The sequence below is a fragment of the Protopterus annectens genome, chromosome 12.part0, assembly GCF_019279795.1.
Source record: "Protopterus annectens isolate FY-2018-M chromosome 12.part0, PAN1.0, whole genome shotgun sequence".
NCBI classification, from domain to species: Eukaryota; Metazoa; Chordata; order Ceratodontiformes; family Protopteridae; genus Protopterus; species Protopterus annectens.
Window position 1 is genome coordinate 35,967,384 of NC_056746.1, and position 17,564 is coordinate 35,984,947.

A 17,564-nucleotide genomic window follows, 5' to 3' on the forward strand; every position below is an offset into this window, starting at 1 on the left:
TCTGCTGTGGCTCCACCTTTGTGGATCAGAATAACCGTTGCTGTGCGCCACTCTATGGGTATGTAACCTGTGGAGAGGCTGAGTTTGAACAGTGTGTTTAGGTGAGGGGTTAGTTGGTCTTTGAGCTCATGTAGGATGCAGCCTGGGACTCCGTCCGGTCCCACTGATGCTGTATGTTTGGCTTTGGAGAGGGCTGTTTTAACCTGAGTGTCTGTGATTTCAGGAGCTCTACATTCTTCTGGTACAGTTAGGGCCCTTTTGGGGGTGAGAGGGGGGTGAAGTTTGCACTGAACCTGTCTGCCAGGATGTTGGCAATATTGGTCGGTTCAGTGTATTTTGTACCATTCTGCACTAACTCTGAGCAGATCTGAGCATTGCCACTTAGATTCTTGACATAGCTAAAGAATGCCTTGTGGTTATCTTTGGAGTCCTTGGCAATTTTTCTTTTGAAACTCGCCTTGGATGATTTTATGAGGGATCATAGTTTCTTGCTGATACTGATCAGGGATGTCTTCCTTCTTGGGGTTTTACTCTTTTCTGTACTAGTTTCCACCTTCTATTGTATAGCTTGTTTATGGCAGGAGTCCACCAGACTGGTTTCCTTTTCTTGGAGGAGTAAGTCTTGATTTTGCTTGGGATAGCACGATCCATGCATTCTTGTAGGTGCCCATAGAATGCATTCGTAAAGGATTTTGCAGCTTGGACAATGTTATCCTTTAGCCTGGGGACTTTGAATCTTTCCACCTTGGTCTTAAGTAATGTGAAGTTTGCTTTTGAAAAGTTTTTCACAGTGGTTTCCTTGTCCGGGGGTGGGGGCAGAATGTGGCTATCCAAAGTGATTTGTTTATGGTCAGATCTAACCAGTGAGGAGTTGACCTCCAGAGTAGAGCACCGGTCGCACATGTTGGTGATGACCAGGCCCAATATGTTGTCACCTCTGGTGGGAGTGCTGACCAGTTGATCCAGGGCATTTGAGTTTATAAATTCTTGGAAATGTTGGGCAAGGGAGTTAGTACTCCCAATTGAGTAGTTCTCCCAATTAATGTTTGGGTAATTGAAATCACCCAATATTAGGGTGTTTTATAGGACCTTTATATTTCCCAGTGTTTCCAGAAATGCGGAATGGGGGTCCTGGGACATGGTGGGTGATCTGTAGCAAGCTACAATTTGAATTGCAGTTTTGCACATTGTTAGTTGCATGTGGATGATCTCTGAAGCATCGTGCTGTGCCACTAACCTGAAGGTGTGGGTATCCTTGATAAATATGGATACGCCCCCGCCTTTTGTATTTCGGTCCGGGTATTGTGGCCGAAGTGTATGGTATGAGTTGTAGCCTGGTAGTGCTGGGGTGCTCTCTGCAGCCTTAAACCAGGTTTCTGTTACTGCACATATATTGATTTTCTCCATACTGAGGAGTGCCTCGAGTGCGTGCATTTTGAGGTTTAGACTTCTGGCATTGAGTAGCATCACTCTCAGTTTTTTGTTACTTGTGCTATTTATGGGGGTGGGTTTGTCTTTTGAGCCTTGCCTAAAAAAAGGCACTATGGGGATGGCAAGAGCCTTGGCCAGTATTTGAAAGCCTAATGGTGACAGGTGCAAGCTGTCTCTAGCAAAGCAGTGTGGCTTGTCGAGCATGTCATCCCAGGTGGACAGACACTGGATCCCCTTTGAATGACACCAGAAACTTAGCCAACTGTTGAAATTGATAATTTTTTCTTTATACTGTGGTATCATTCTTGGTGAGGGCAGGATGTTACTCAGGGTCAGGGTCATACTCGCCTGGGCTACAAGATCAGAGAGCTCTTCCATGTCTCTTTTCATGTAGTCCAGGGAGGGTACGGCTCAGGTCATTCACACCAACATGGACAATGACAGAGTCATATTTGTACTTGTTCTGGAGTGACCTGAGTGCTTGTGTTATGTGGTGGATCCTGGCACCCAACAGGCAGCTAACAGTAACCTTCTCCTTACTCAGCCTAGTGAGTGGGACGACAGTGTGCCTGACTATAGAGTCACCTATTACTAGTGTGTTGGGTATGTTATTTTGCCTTAAGGGCTGTGATTGCATGGCACACTGGTTTTGTGAAGTATGTGTTTCATGATTTGTGTTGGGGGTTGGAGGTTGGTTGGATGTCTGCTTTGGAGGTCTCTGTTGCTTTTACAGATTTTTATTTAGAGCCTCCGAGTATGTTTTCATGTATTTATGTGTGTTTTTTGCTGGTGCTGGTTTAATGGGTCTATGTGAGACTGGTGGTGTGATGCAAGTATTTCCCTTCTCCTCTTGACTGTCTGATCCAGTCTTTGGTTGAGAGAGCTTAGCCTCCAGTTTGGCTGTATAATTGCATCTCTCGCATGTATTAGTGTTTGGTGGTAGGAGGAGAGGGTTGTCTGTCTACTTGAGGCAGTCATAACATTGCCTCCAAATGCCCAGATTCACCAGTTGGACTGCAGAGTACACCTGAAACTGCCCTTTGGACATGCCTGGATACGTACAGTGAACTGTTTTACTGAATGGCTGGTAAGGTTGAATCCACCACTGATAATAGAAAGATGCTAGAAATGAAAACACAAATATGTGCTGCATGGCAGCAAGAGGGTTAACGGCTGTTTTTACCAGTAAATATGAATTTCTTGTTTGCCCAATTATGTATAATTATCATCAGATGTGTATATGTATGTGTACATTTTCAGCAAAACTAACATTCCTGCACCTTAACATAACTGACTTCCCACAACTGCAAAGTTTTTCTCTGAATGATGCAAAGGTGAATTTCTAAGAAGCATCTTTTACCTCAGAAGGTTTTGGATTTTTGAGAAAACTTTATGTTTAAGTTTACTACAATGACAGTATGCAGTGCATTTCATACACAAATGTTCAAGCTAAATTATTAAGATATTTATTTAAAAAATGAAAATATTATCCTTGTTTGATAGCGTTAGTACAACACGTGGAATGTACCTTCTCAGTAAGATGAGTCTTCATACCTGTGCAAAATGTAGCATCCTAGTTGGATAAGTCTTGCTAGATCTAGTACAACACCTGTGTGGAATAAAGCATCCCATTTGGATGAGTCTAGGTATATCTTGTTCAATACCTATATGGAACATAGCATCCTATTTGGATGAATCTTGGTGTATCTTTCAAAATGTCTGTGTGGAACACAGCTTCCCAGATGGCTTAGTTTTGGTATATTAGTAGAACACTTACATGGAATGTAGCATCCCAGCTGGATTACTTTTGGTGTATCTAGTACAATAACTGTGTGGAATGTAGGATCTCTCTTTGATTAGTTTTGGTATATTAGTACAATACTTGCATGGAATGTGTATTTTAGTACAATACCTGCATGGAATATGTATTTTAGTACAATACCTGCATGGAATGTGAATTTTAGTACAATACCTGTGTGGAATGTGTATATTAGTGCAATACCTGTGTAGAATGTGTATATTAGTACACCACCTGCATGGAATGTGTACTTTAGTACAATACCTGCATGGAATGTGTATATTAGTACAGTACCTGTGTGGAATGTGTACATTAGTACAATATCTGCATAGAATTTGTATTTTAGTATAGTCCTGTGAGGAATATGTATATTAGTACAATATCTGCATGGAATGTGTATATTAGTACAATACCTGTGTGGAATGTGTATATTAGTGAAATACCTGCATGGAATGTGTATATTAGTACAATACCTGTGTGGAATGTGTATATTAGTACAATACCTGCATGGAATGTGTATATTAGTACAATATCTGCACAGAATGTGTATTTTAGTACAGTCCTGTGAGGTATATGTATATTAGTACAAAACCTGCATGGAATGTGTATATTTGTACAATAGCTACATGGAATGTGTATATTAGTACAATAGCTGCATGGCACATGTATTTTAGTACAATACCTGCATGGAATGTGTATATTAGTACAATACCTGCATGGAATGTGTATTTTAGAACAACACCTGTGTGGAATGTGTATTTTAGCACAATACATGTGTGGAAAAAGAAGTTAGGTCTTACCATAATGTTCCATCTGTGTTGTAGATCTTTGTTCATTCATTACCATTAGGACCTCAGTTCCATCCTCGGAACCGATACGGCCGTTTCCAAGCTCGTGCAAGCCAAAAACTCTCAGCTAACACCTACCCACAATGCCCCTCTCCTAGTAACTCCAGATTGAGTTTGCCCACCCTAGATGAAATATGTAGTAATAGAAAAGATAGGAGGCTCTGTCTGAACAAATACCCTAACCAGGAGTTCTTAAAGTCCACCAGGAGTCCAGGCAAGGGGAAGGAGGATGGGAAGTAATGAATGAATAAAGATCTACAACACAGATGGAACGTTATGGTAAGACATAACTTCTTTATCTGATGTTGTAAATCTTTGTTCTTTCATTACAGTTAGGACCAAGTCCCCAGCTACTTGAGTCCTGGGTGGTCCTAAGGAAGGCTATTCCTGAACACCATAGAACCAAAAGATGCTCGCCCCTGGAGGTCAAATCCAATTTGTAAGGAGATATAAAGGTATGAGGTCTTGCCCAAGTGGCTGCTGCGCATATATCATCCATAGAGGCTCTGGAATGAAAAGCTGAAGAAGTAGCCATAGATCTGGTAGAATGAACCTTTATTCTGGAAGGTAAGGATAGCTTATTCTGTTGGTAGATAAAGGTAATGATGTTTCTAAGCCAAGAGGATAAAGTCCCTTTGGAAACAGGTTTACCCAATCTGGGTCCTGCAAAGGCCACAAACAATTGATCTGTTTTCCTGAAAGATTTAGTGCTGTGCAAATAACAACGAAGCTGCCGATGCACATCAAGGGTGTGCAAAAGGTACTCCCCTCTATTACAAAGCCAAGGGAAGAAAAACGGCAGGTCAATAGATTGGTTAATGGAAAAGCCAGAAATGACCTCGGGCAAGAAAGAAGGGTCAGTACGAAGGGACACCCTATTTGTTTGGAAGATCAATTAAGGACTCTTGTCACTCAAGGCCTGCAGCTCAGATACTCTTCTCACTGAGGTAAGTGCTACTAGAAGGAAGGTTTTCTATGACAGAAATTTCAAATCACATGAATCAAAGGGTTTGAAGGGAGAACCTGTGAGAGACTGAAGCACCAGAGTCAGGTCCCAGGGTTCTAAGGGAGGCTTGACTGGAGGTTTAACATGTAATACTCCCTTCAAAAAGGTCTTGCATAGGCAGAGTGACATAACTGAAGAAATATCAAGACCATAATGAAAATTGGTGATAGCTGCTAAATGTACAGTGATTGTTGAAGCTGAGGCTCCTGCATGTAAAAGAGTAGTCAGGTATTGTAGGATCTTTTGAATAGGCATAGAGAAAGGTCTACGTGCTGGTCTTTGGCCCAAATAGAGAACCTAGTCCATTTACTAGAATAAACTTTTCTAGTGGAAGGTTTGTGTGAGGCCAAAAGAATTTCACGTACAGGAGATGGGATATCAGACAGCCTGGCAATCACTGGAAGTGGAGGAACCAAGCTATGAGCTTGAGACTGGGCAGGTTCGGATGAATCAGTCCCTGAGGATGAGATAACAGGTCCTGGGAGTGAATCCACGGGCTGTGAATCAGATGAGGCCGTAGAAATGGAAGCCAGACTTGACATGGCCAGTAGGGGGCAATGAGGATCACTTTGCTTCTCAACCTCTGAGCTTTCTGGAGAAATTTTGGGATGAGGGGAAATGGGGGAAAGGCATACAGAAGACCCGGGGGCCAATCATGTGTTAGAGCATCCCTCGGTGGTTCCCCCTGATGGGGGATCAGGGCAAAATACTTCTGCATTTATAGTTTAGCAAAGCTTGCCCCAGTGCTGGAAGATCCGATCTGCTGTTGCAGGGTTGAGAGACCACTCGTGAGGCATCAGGATATTCCTGCTCAGATTATCCGCAATAAGGTTGGAACTCCCAGGAATGTGCGTTGCTATAAGACAGCGGTTGGAAACTATCACCCAGTGCCCAATCCTCATGGCTTCCCGACACAGGGGGTAAGACCTGGTTCTGCCTTGCTTGTTGATAAACCAGATGAATGACATGTTGTCTGACTGAATTGTAATGGTCCCCTAGGGAAGGGATGCATGGAACGCTTGCAACGCTAAGAGAACTGCCCTCATTTCCAGGACATTTATGTGCAAGTTGGCCTCCATGGGAGACCAGGTGCCTTGGACAGTCTTTCCCTGGAAATGACCCCCCCACCCTAACAGTGAAGCATCTGTGGTCACCGTGGCCGTGGGCTGGGGAAGACAGGAAGGTTGATGTCAAAGATTCATTTGTGGCTTCATCCACCATAGCATTTCTTCCTTGCATGGTTTGTAAGATGTATCATGTGGTTGAGTGGGTGAGTTAGCAACAACCATTGTGCAGAAAGGAGCCATTGCAGGATTCTCATGTGCAGTCTCGCCAGTGGTACTAATGTAATGGCAGCTGCCATGGAGCCCAAGAGTTGCAGTACAAGACATGCTGGTGCATAGGTCTGAGGAAGAAGGTCTTGGATTTGGTGTCTTATTTTCAAAAGCTTGTGAGGGGGGAGAGAAGCTTGACAGGATGTTGTGTCAAAGACCGCTTCAATAAATTCCACTGTCTTCACTGGGGACATTTGAGATTTGACTTTGTAGATTGTAATCCCCCAAGTGAAGAGTGAGAGCTTGAGTGTAAGAGAGGCTGTGGACTAGAAGATTCCTGGTCGGAGCGGTAAGGAGCCAATTGTCTAGATAGGGAAACACCTGGAATCCTTGTAGTTGAAGATGAGCTACCACAACTGCCACACATTTGGTGAACACTCGGGGGGGCTATCGAGAGACCGAATGGCAGTGCCCTGAACTAGTAGTGATTGGCTCCCAGCCAGAGGCAGAGAAACCTCTGGGAGCGGTGATCCATCTTTATGTGGTAGTACGCGTCCTGGAGGTCTATAGAGCACATACAGTTATCCCTCCCTAGGAAGGGAAGAATGGACTGTATTGTGACCATCCGGAATTTTTGAGGTTTGATAAATTTGTTCAATAGGCTGAGATCCAAGATTGGTCTCCAGTCCCCTGTCATTTCTGGCACTAAAAAGGACCTCGAGTAAAACCCAAATCTTGTCTTGTTGGTGGTACTGGTTGGATGACTCTTTTCCTTAGCAGCTTTTCTATTTCTAAGGCTGCTAATGCCCTCTGATTGGGTGGTACATCGGGGATTCATTTGACGGGTCTGGGAGTTAAGTCAAAAGGTATTTGGTACCCTCTGGATATTATTCTATGCACCCAAACATTGGTAGTAATAAGATATCAGGTTGGTAGTTGCAGAGAAAAACGACCCCCGACAGCTTCCAGAGGGACGCAATTAGGCCGCTGCTCAAGAGGGCCGGTAGGGTCTGCCGGAGAAAGAATCTCTAGTGTCCTGGTTACGTGGGCCCCCCTCTACCCTAAAAGGGGCGTTTTCCATATGAGTTGCCCCTTTTGCCCGGGGGGGGGGATTGTTCACCATGAATGTCACGAAAAGGTCCTTGGGATTTCTTGAACCACATTCTTCCTCCCTTCTGGTTCCTGGAGTAGCACCTCTGGGGGTTGGAAAGGCGTATGCCCACAGCAGACAAGATCTTTCCATTTTTCTCACTACATGTACGTGTGTCTCGTACTTTGGGTCTAAAAAGTACAGATTCAGTGACAGGTGCATTGAAGAAGGAAGATTTATAGGGGTCTGTGAAGTCACACAATCACATCCAGGCATTATGTCTCATGACAACGCCTGATGTGACAGCTCGAGCTGCCTCCTCAGTAGAGTGAGATATCAAACGAGGGGTTTGAGATGGATTCAAGGGTAGCTAGCTGTGAGGTGACAGTATCACGCACCTCATCAGACAGTACCCCACCAAAGAGGAAGACATTTTGGAAATTAGGTCTGTTTGGAGATGAGTAAAGTGTGCCAGATAGTTCAGCGACTGAATGTCAAATGTCGCTGAAGCATATGTCCGTTTCCCTAGTCTGTCCTGTTTGGAGGATGGACGGTGGAACTATCTTCTGCCAGTTCCTTCTTGGTGGCCAATTCCTCAAAAGAAGGGTTATAGGACTTCCAGTCTCCCTGCTGCTTAAGGATTTTGAGAATGTCTCAAAATGAGATGTCATCTGGGGGAGACCATAGGGACCCTTCCACCTCATCACAATCAGTGTCTTCGGTGATAGATTCCTCCGATGAATCAAGATGCTTCCTCTTGCACCATTTCTTCTGGGGTGGTTCCCCAGTGGGATCTTCTGAGGAGGACTCTGGAGAAAGGAGTTCCCTTCAAAGAGGGTTCTTGTGACTCCCGTGCACGGGGTCCCGAAATAGAGGGTTGGGAGAGAACCAAGAGAACTGGAAGCCATTGGAAGCCGTGGACATAGACGGCGCCAGTGAGAAAATAGGCACTGGGCTAGATACCAAGGTACAGATGGTCCAAGCACTGCTTCAGGAGAGCATTGGTTCCACTGGAGCCGATGCAGCAAGGGTGGCAGTGCCGACAGGGAAAACATTTCTGTCAGAACCGAGACAGTATACACTGGAGGTATCTTGTCCTTGGCAGGTATTCAGGTTTTGGAGCCGATGGAGCCGAAGAATCTGTCAGCACCATGGCTGGGGATGGTGCCAAAGCAGATACAGTCATCGGAGTCGATGTCGGATCCAAGGAAGGCACCTTCATGAGTGGTGCCGAGGTCAGAGCCAAAATAGGGGTGAATATCATGGATGGCACAGAGGGAGAAGACACAAAGCCTAGTGCCGATAAGGTCTGCGCCGAGGAAGCATGGAGCTGACTCAGTTCCATAACTGATGGAGATGCAGGAATCGAGTGACTCCATTTGTCCTTATGTTTTTTGCTGTTTGGAGGGGGGAGACCTCCGACCCAGATAGAGCCTCCAAAAAGGGTGCCTTGAGTAATCTGTTTTTCCTTTTTTTTGTTTTGGTCTTTGGAGGGGGTGAGACCTCCAACCCAGATAGAGCCTCCGAAAAAGGTGTCTTGAGTAATCCATTTGTCCTTATGTTTTTTGGTCTTTGGAGGGGGTGAGATCTCTGACCCAGACAGATCCTCCAAAAAAAGGTGCCTTGAGTAATCTGTTTTTCCTTATGTTTTATGGTCTTTGGAGGGGGTGAGACCTCCGACCCAGATAGAGCCTCCGAAAAAGGTGACTTGAGCAAACCTTTTAAGATAAGTTTATTATTACATTCTGCTAGTGTACAGTTACTAAAACTAGCACAAAAGTCACAGTCAACTCTAATATGATCCATGCCCAAACAGTAGATACAATGAACATGTGTATCTGAATTAGGCATCTTACGTCCACACTTGTCCCACTGTTTATATCCCAACTTAGCTTTGTCTGACAAAGTAGGGCAACAAGGCTATCCTATAGAAAAAATAAGGGAGAAAATACCAGTGATGTTATTTAAAAAAATACCACTAGTAGAAAGGAAAGTCCTGTCAAGGACAGGAGAGAGGGGCAGTATCAATAAAGGTAAAACATTAAATTAAATAATTTTGAAGAGAAACTCTTAAAATTAACACTTTCTACTTAGCTTTGAGAGAGATGGCTAACACGCCTGACTAGGAACACAGAAAACACAATCTGGAGTATCTAGGAGAGGGGCATTGTGGGTAGGTCTTACCTGAGAGTTTTTGGCTTGTGAAAGCTGGGAAACGGCCATATCGGTTCCAAGGATGGAACCGAGGTCCTAAATGTAATGAATGAACAAAGATTTACAACATCAGATTGTGTATTTTAGTACAATACCTGTGAGGAATATGTATATTAGTACAATACCTGTGTGAAATGTGCATATTAGTACAATACCTGTGTGAAATGTGCATATTAGTACAATACCTGTATGGAATGTGTATATTAGTACAATACCTGCATGGAATGTTTATATTAGTACAATACTTGTGTGGAATGTGTATATTAGTACAATACCTGTGTGAAATGTGCATATTACTACAATACCTGCATGGAATGTGTATATTAGTACAATACCTGCGTGGAATGTGCATATTAGTACAATACCTGTGTGAAATGTGCATATTAGTACACATACACATATACATAGGTTAGTACTAGGCTAACTGCTCTTGCGAGTCATTTTAAGCCTAGCCAATTATCCCTTGTGAGACTCAAACCCTGCACCCTGTGTTTGTAAGGCAAACACCTTAACTATTAGGCCACCATCCCAGGGAGATAGGCCACCATCCCAGGGAGTTAGGCCACCATCCCAGGGAGAGAAGAAAGGAAACACAGGCTCTGATGAGATAATACCTGCATGGAATGTGCATATTAGTACAATACCTGCATGGAATATGTATTTTCATGCAACACATGTGTGAAATGTGTATTTTCGTACAACACCTGTGTGGAATGTGTATTTTAGTACAATATCTGTGAGGAATATGTATATTAGTACAATACCTGCATGAAATGTGTAATTTAGTACAATACTTGCATGGAATGTGCATTTTCATTCAACACCTGTGTGGAATGTGTATTTTAGTACAATACCTCTGAGGAATATGTATATTCGTACAATACCTGCATGGAATGTGTATATTAGTACAATACCTGCATGGAATGTGCATTTTCATTCAACACCTGTGTAGAATGTGTATTTTAGTACAATACCTCTGAGGAATATGTATATTCGTACAATACCTGCATGGAATGTGTATATTAGTACAATACCTGCATGGAATGTAGCATCCCTGTAGGATGAGTATTTCCACACTTCCATGTCAAAGTCTTTGCTGATGATGTCATCTGGAAGGGAATTTCGAAGTTGTTGCTTTGCAGGGTCACTTGTTTCCATTATCTGGGACAGATGGCTCCATACAAATGCATTTACTTAAAATAAACAAGACAATAACATACAAAAGTGTTACAACTAGATGATGTTAAATCAAAGATTATAAGCATAAAATAACTTCTATAGTATCTGTCAAAAACAACAGCAGAATATGTTTAACAAATGTCTAATGATTCATTATTAACTGCCATATTGCAGACAAATATACTCACTTTAAAAAATATAAAAAAACGAATACAGTTTGCTTTTTCTGGCCATTCTTCCTTTTCTTCATGCAACAGAACTTTCACAGAAATTTAATGCAGGACAGTATAAATATTCTAAACAAAACAAATTTGCAATAATAAGCCATAGTTTATTTGTTTTACCCAGTTTAGTGTTACAAGCGAGGCACAGGTTATCCCAGCTCAGTAGAGAAACTAACCCACACAGCCCTATGTCTTTGGGATACATAGAGAAACTAAAGCACCAGCAAAAATGTGCACAGAAACACAGAGTACGTGCAAACTCTACACAGAAGGCACCCCAGTTAGGGATCAAACTAGAGAACCTGCCACTGTAAACAACACTTATCACTATGTCACCCCACTGATAAACCAACATCGTCCCTCTTCAACCCAGTCCTTTCTCCTCCCTTTCCTTCTTAAGCCTCCCTTTCCTCTATCTCATAAAAACTAACCTCCTATTATTAGAAGACATTACTGGTAACCTGCTACTTGCATCCAATTCACAATATGGCTTTTATATTAAATATCCACACCTCCTGTAACATACAACAAAATGCTTTGAATTGTAATGTTGTCCACTGATGACAATCCAGTTGTGTTTTTGCCAGTTTTTTTTTGTTTTTACCTGTTTCTATACCTACTACACTGAATAAATGTTTCTTTTGCTGTTTTCTCTTACATCTACTGTAATGGAAATTTACTTAATTATTTTACTGTATTTTACTTTTTTCATGCAATTTTCTTGCTTAGTTGTACTGTGGAGCTTTTCTCCCCAGGCCTCCACTGAAAAAGGGCAATAGCTCAGTCAGACTATCCCGGTCATCAAGTGTCAAATAAAAAATAGATTTGAAAAGGTCCTTTAAGTATTGTTCACCTGCTAAGCTACTCAGGGAGTAAAAACGAAAGTGATACACTTACCATAATGACAGCTCTGCGCTGTCTGCTTTAGCCCTCCCTCATCGTTTGAGTGACAGCGCTGCGCTGTCTGCTTTAGCCCTCCCTCATCGTTTGAGTGACAGCTCTGTGCTGTCTGCTTTAGCCCTCCCTCATCGTTTGAGTGACAGCTCTGCGCTGTCTGCTTTAGCCCTCCCTCATCGTTTGAGTGACAGCTCTGCGCTGTCTGCTTTAGCCCTCCCTCATCGTTTGAGTGACAGCTCTGTGCTGTCTGCTTTAGCCCTCCCTCATCGTTTGAGTGACAGCTCTGTGCTGTCTGCTTTAGCCCTCCCTCATCGTTTGAGTGACAGCTCTGTGCTGTCTGCTTTAGCCCTCCCTCATCGTTTGAGTGACAGCTCTGTGCTGTCTGCTTTAGCCCTCCCTCATCGTTTGAGTGACAGCTCTGTGCTGTCTGCTTTAGCCCTCCCTCATCGTTTGAGTGACAGCTCTGTGCTGTCTGCTTTAGCCCTCCCTCATCGTTTGAGTGACAGCTCTGTGCTGTCTGCTTTAGCCCTCCCTCATCGTTTGAGTGACAGCTCTGTGCTGTCTGCTTTAGCCCTCCCTCATCGTTTGAGTGACAGCTCTGTGCTGTCTGCTTTAGCCCTCCCTCATCGTTTGAGTGACAGCTCTGTGCTGTCTGCTTTAGCCCTCCCTCATCGTTTGAGTGACAGCTCTGTGCTGTCTGCATTAGCCCTCCCTCATCGTTTGAGGGTTACTTCAGATCAAGTTCACCCACATCTTACAATGCAAACTGTTGTACTTTTTACAAGAAACTAAATGCCTTACACTAGAACCTGCTAACTTGCTTCCGGGCATACGGCTTGAACATGATATGACTAAGCCATGCCAATAATCAGTGCAGTCATTGCAGGAACAAAGGAAAAACAGTTGGATGGAGGACGGTGGGATGGAAGTTCAGGAATGATGAAGGCAGGCAACACAGATCTATTGTTATAGTAAGTATATAACTTTCATATCTGATGGTGCCTCTTCTGTCTGTTCCCCAACAGATGGGACAAAGTCCTCAGCTACTATCAAACCTGGGAGGTCTCACAGAGGGATATTCTGGAGGACAGTTGAACCAAAGGAAGTTCTAGACTTTGATTATAAATTCTATTTGTACTGGGATATGAAGGTATGGACATTGGACCAAGTGGGTGCAACACAAATATTGTCAGTTGGTGATCTGGAGAAGAATGCAGTGGAAGTAGCCATTGACCTAGCTGAGTGAGTTTTAGGAGGTTTAGATAAAGACAATCCATTTTCTCTGTACACATATGAAATACAATCAAATAACCATCAAGAAAGAGTTACTTTAAATAGCCCCTTCCCCAGTTTGGTTGTGGAAAACAAAACAAACAAGTGATCGGTCTTTCTAAAATTCTTAGTGCAATGCAAGTAAAAATGAAGTTGACAGTGTACATCTAGTAGATGTAATGGGTCTATATTACTTCGTCAAAGATAACATTTCTCGAACCTACGTTCATCGAACATTATTCAGCGAACATTCACATCAGCAAATGTTTTACACAGAGAATGGAATTAGTTGGCCAGCAGTAGGAAATTTGTCTTTTACCCCACTGCAGTGTGATCTCAGAGTTGGTATATATAAATAGGGGGGTGTCGGGGGCACAGCTCGCTACCTTGGTGGGTTTGATATGCTACGCTGTGTGTGAAGGTCGGAGTGGTGGAAAACTAACTTCGTTTCCTGTGTAAAATGTTCACTGATGCGAATGTTCACTGAATAATGTTCGATGAACCGAGGTTTGAGGAATTTCATCTTCGACTAAGTGATACAGCCCCGATGTAACATGTATTCTCCTTTGTTGGTGAAATTTGGGAAGAAAACCGAATGGTTAATAGACTGAGTGAGTGATGATTCAGAAGCCACCTTTGGAAGAAAAGAGGGATTAGTTCTTAGAGTAACTCTGTCTTTATGGATGACAAAATAAGTAGGTTAACAAGCGAGAGAGTGCAATTCCAAAACACTTCTCATACAGGTGTCTGCCACCAAACATATGGTCTTCCAGTCAGGTATTTCAATTGCAGTTGCAGGTTTAAAGGTGGGGGGGGGGGTTCTAGTTAAGGTCTGTAAGAGAATGGTAATATCCCAAGGAGGAACAGGATCCCTAAGTGGAGGCCAAAGAAGGAAGGTACCCCTAAGGAAAGCCTTAGACAATTTAAAGGAGACAATGGAAAATGGATTCTCCCAAAATGAAGACTGGAGAAGGCTGCTAATTGGACTTTGATAGGAGAGTAGCTAGCTCCACTGTGGAAGAGAGACACCAGGACAGGGACTGAAAAGGGTCCACATTTTTACTGGAAGCCCTGACAGAAAATTTCTTCCACTTACTCTTACAGATCTTTCCCACAGAAGTAGTCTGCATGGAGGACACAATGTGAATGGTTGGGGAAGAAACCCTAGACTGTCTAGCTATCATGAGAACTGCAGAAACCATGCATTCAGTTTAAGGTCTTGAAATGTCTGGGTGAGCAGATCTGAGGCAGTGTCCAGCAGCCACGGTGAGTGAATTAGGTAAGACCAGAGGAAGGCAAACCACACCTGTTGGGGTCAGAAGGGAGCAAGGAGGATCACCATAGCCTTTCTTGCCAGTCCTTTCTGTAGAAACTTTGTTATGAAAGGAGTTGGGGTTGTATACAGAAGACCAGAGGGCCAAGTGTGGGTCAGAAAAACCCTCAGTGACTCCCCCTCCTGGGGGATTAAGGCAAAAAACTTGCTGCACTCGGTGTTGTAAGGAAAGGCAAACAGATCATAGCCTGGTTAGCAGAGTGGCTGAAAATCCGATCTGGCACTGTTGGGTTGAGTGTCCATGGTTACTGTGGCCTGGAGAAAAGGTAGAACAAAAGGTTGACCCCGAGAAATTATAGAACATTCTAGCCACCACTGTATACAAGTCTTGCACATTTTTGTGACACTGGAAAACTCAAGGGCTGATATCTGTTTGGCTATTGTGCTGAAAAAGTTAATTGGAGCACTCTCATGTGTTCCTGGCAAGAAGAAAGAAAGTGATGGCAGATAGCATCGAGTCAAGGAGATGCAAGATCAGTCTTGTTGGTGGCTTTTGACAGGAAAGAACTGAGATTGCCTGATTATGGAGTGTGGAAAACATGGATTCCGGAACCTTGGCTATTTGTAATTTTGTGTCCAAATGAGCCACAATGAATTCAATAGTCTGAAGAGGTTGAAGTCTGGACTTGGCTGTTTTAACAGTTATATCTAGTTTTGAGCAAAGCTGGTGCAAGCAGTCCCTGTCTCGGAGGAGAAGATTCCTGATGGAGACACTTATGAGCTAATTGCCCAGGTATGGCAACACTCGGTACCCTGCAGCCTGAGATGAACTGCAACTACTACTGAACACGTGGTGAACACCCAGGGGCTGTGGCGAGACCCAAGGGCAGGACTCTGAACTGGAAATGAATGGCTCCCAGCCAGAAATGGAGAAATTTTCTGGAGTGTCTATCCATTTTTATGCAGTAGCATGCTTCCTGAAAGTCTACTAAGCACATCCAATCATCCTTTCTCAGAAGTAGAAGAACAGACTGTTCAATAGCCTTCCAGAATTTCATTTGTTTCACATAATTGTTCAGATGACTGAGGTCCAAAATTGGCCTGAGGTCCCCGTTTTTATTTGGCACAAAAAAGAATCTTGAATAAATTCCAAATCCTTGCTGGTCTGGTGGAACCTCCTGGATGACCCAATCATCTCTAGCACTTTTTTTATTTTCAGTGCTGCTGCCTTTTGTTGGGCGGGTGGAATGCTACGTTTTCTTTAGCGAGAAGGATAAGGAAGAAAGGATAATGAATCGCCTCTGGTTGTAATTCGCTGCAGCTATACAACCTGCGTGATGGACATAGAAGGATAAGGAAGAAAGGAGAATGAATCGCCTCTGGTTATAATTCGCTGCAGCTATACAACCTGCGTGATGGACATAGAAGGATAAGGAAGAAAGAAGAATGAATCGCCTCTGGTTATAATTCGCTGCAGCTATACAACCTGCGTGATGGACATAGAAGGATAAGGAAGAAAGGAGAATGAATCGCCTCTGGTTGTAATTCGCTGCAGCTACACAACCTGCGTGATGGACATCCAGGTGATGGGATGCAGGGATAAGCATCCTCTGACTGCCTCCAGAGTGTAGCAGTAGAGCAACTTTCAATAGTGCTGGTAAGGCCTATTGAAGAATGGACCAGAAAAGCCTCAGTTTTGTGGACTACCTCTACCTCAGGGGCGACATCCACCATTAGAGTTCCCCTTTCTACCATGGGGGATGGGGGTCTATCACCAGAAATATCAGAAGAAAATACTTTGTGACTAATAGAACCACAATTGCTTCCCTCCTTTCTCATTTCTAGAGAATGTCCTTTGGGAGGTAGAAAACCAGATTCACTACAGCAGACAACTTTTCCCATCTTGCTCACTTCTAGCTAGTATTTCTTTAACCTTTGTCCTGAAAAGTGTCAAGCCATCATGGGGGCATTGATAAAGGATATTTTAAAGTGCTCCATGAAGTCATACAAGCATACCCAAGCATGCCTCCTAACAGTTATGTTTATGCTCACAGCTCTTGAAATGACTTTTGCTGCTGTGGAAATCAGGCCTAAATACATCTGAAAGGGATTGAAGGGTGGCCAACTTTGAATGACTTCCTTTCTTCCACAGACTGGGATTTTGAGAGCTCCTTGCTTAAATCCCTCTGGAAGCATGTTACATTTTCCCCAAGTAGTTCGCTGCCCTAAGCATAAAGGTGGCTGAAGCAGAAACTTACTTCCTAAATCTGTCCAGCACCCTAAATTCACTGTTAGAAGGATGGACAGTGGAGCTCTCCTTGGTAAGCTCCTTTTTGGTGGCTGCCACCACTCTAGAATCAATGGCGGGACCCTTGCTCCATAAAGGGTGATCTTTTGGGGAAACCAGAAACTTGTCAGGTTTACATGGAATTGTTTCAGTCATATCCTTCGCCTTTCATGCCTACTTAGAGATTAGGTCAACCATCTTGTTTACAGGGATGAGTCTTCTGAGGACAACCCTCCCTTGCCTAAGCAGTTCCAAGATTTCACCAAATGAGACATCCTTCAAGGAGGATCTGGAGGACCCCTCTCCTGCACTGAAGTCAGTATCTTCAGTTAAGGACTCCTCTGGGGGGGGGGGTCAATGTGCCACCTTTTGCATGAATACTTCCAATGGACTTCCCCAGTGGGGTGTACTGGGAAAGGCTTAGAAGCTGAATGGGAGGTCCTCAAAGTGGAAGGACTTATGGCTTTTAGGGGCTGGCTGTCATGATGAGATATAAGGTGTAGGATCAGGATCCAGGGAGCTCCAGTGGAGGAGGGACGGATCTGAGAAGGAGAGGGAAGTCCGCTCTCTAGACTTAGACTGAGTCGGAACTAGAGACCCCTCCTGTAGGAGCCATTCTACTCAAAGGATTGGTCCCATAGCACTGCTCTACTCTGCCCTGAAGCCAATGCTAGACCAGAGCTGTCTAGTGCTGAAGCTCCAAGAGGAAGGGATAGCTCTGGGAACCTTGGAGTTCAGCCAGGGATCTAAACACATGCTCCAGGGATCTAA

At 43.6% G+C, this 17,564-nt stretch overlaps 1 protein-coding gene across 1 annotated transcript in view; it reads right to left on the reverse strand.

Annotated features, from left to right (window-relative positions):
- The window catches only part of LOC122816127 (vitellogenin-like), a 278,394-nt gene that overhangs the window by 11,384 nt on the left and 249,446 nt on the right, over positions 1 to 17,564 (reverse strand). The window contains exon 5 of the mRNA XM_044088886.1: positions 10,661 to 10,854. Coding sequence (XP_043944821.1) covers positions 10,661 to 10,854 — 194 coding nt within the window. The remainder of the gene's footprint in view (positions 1 to 10,660; positions 10,855 to 17,564) is intronic.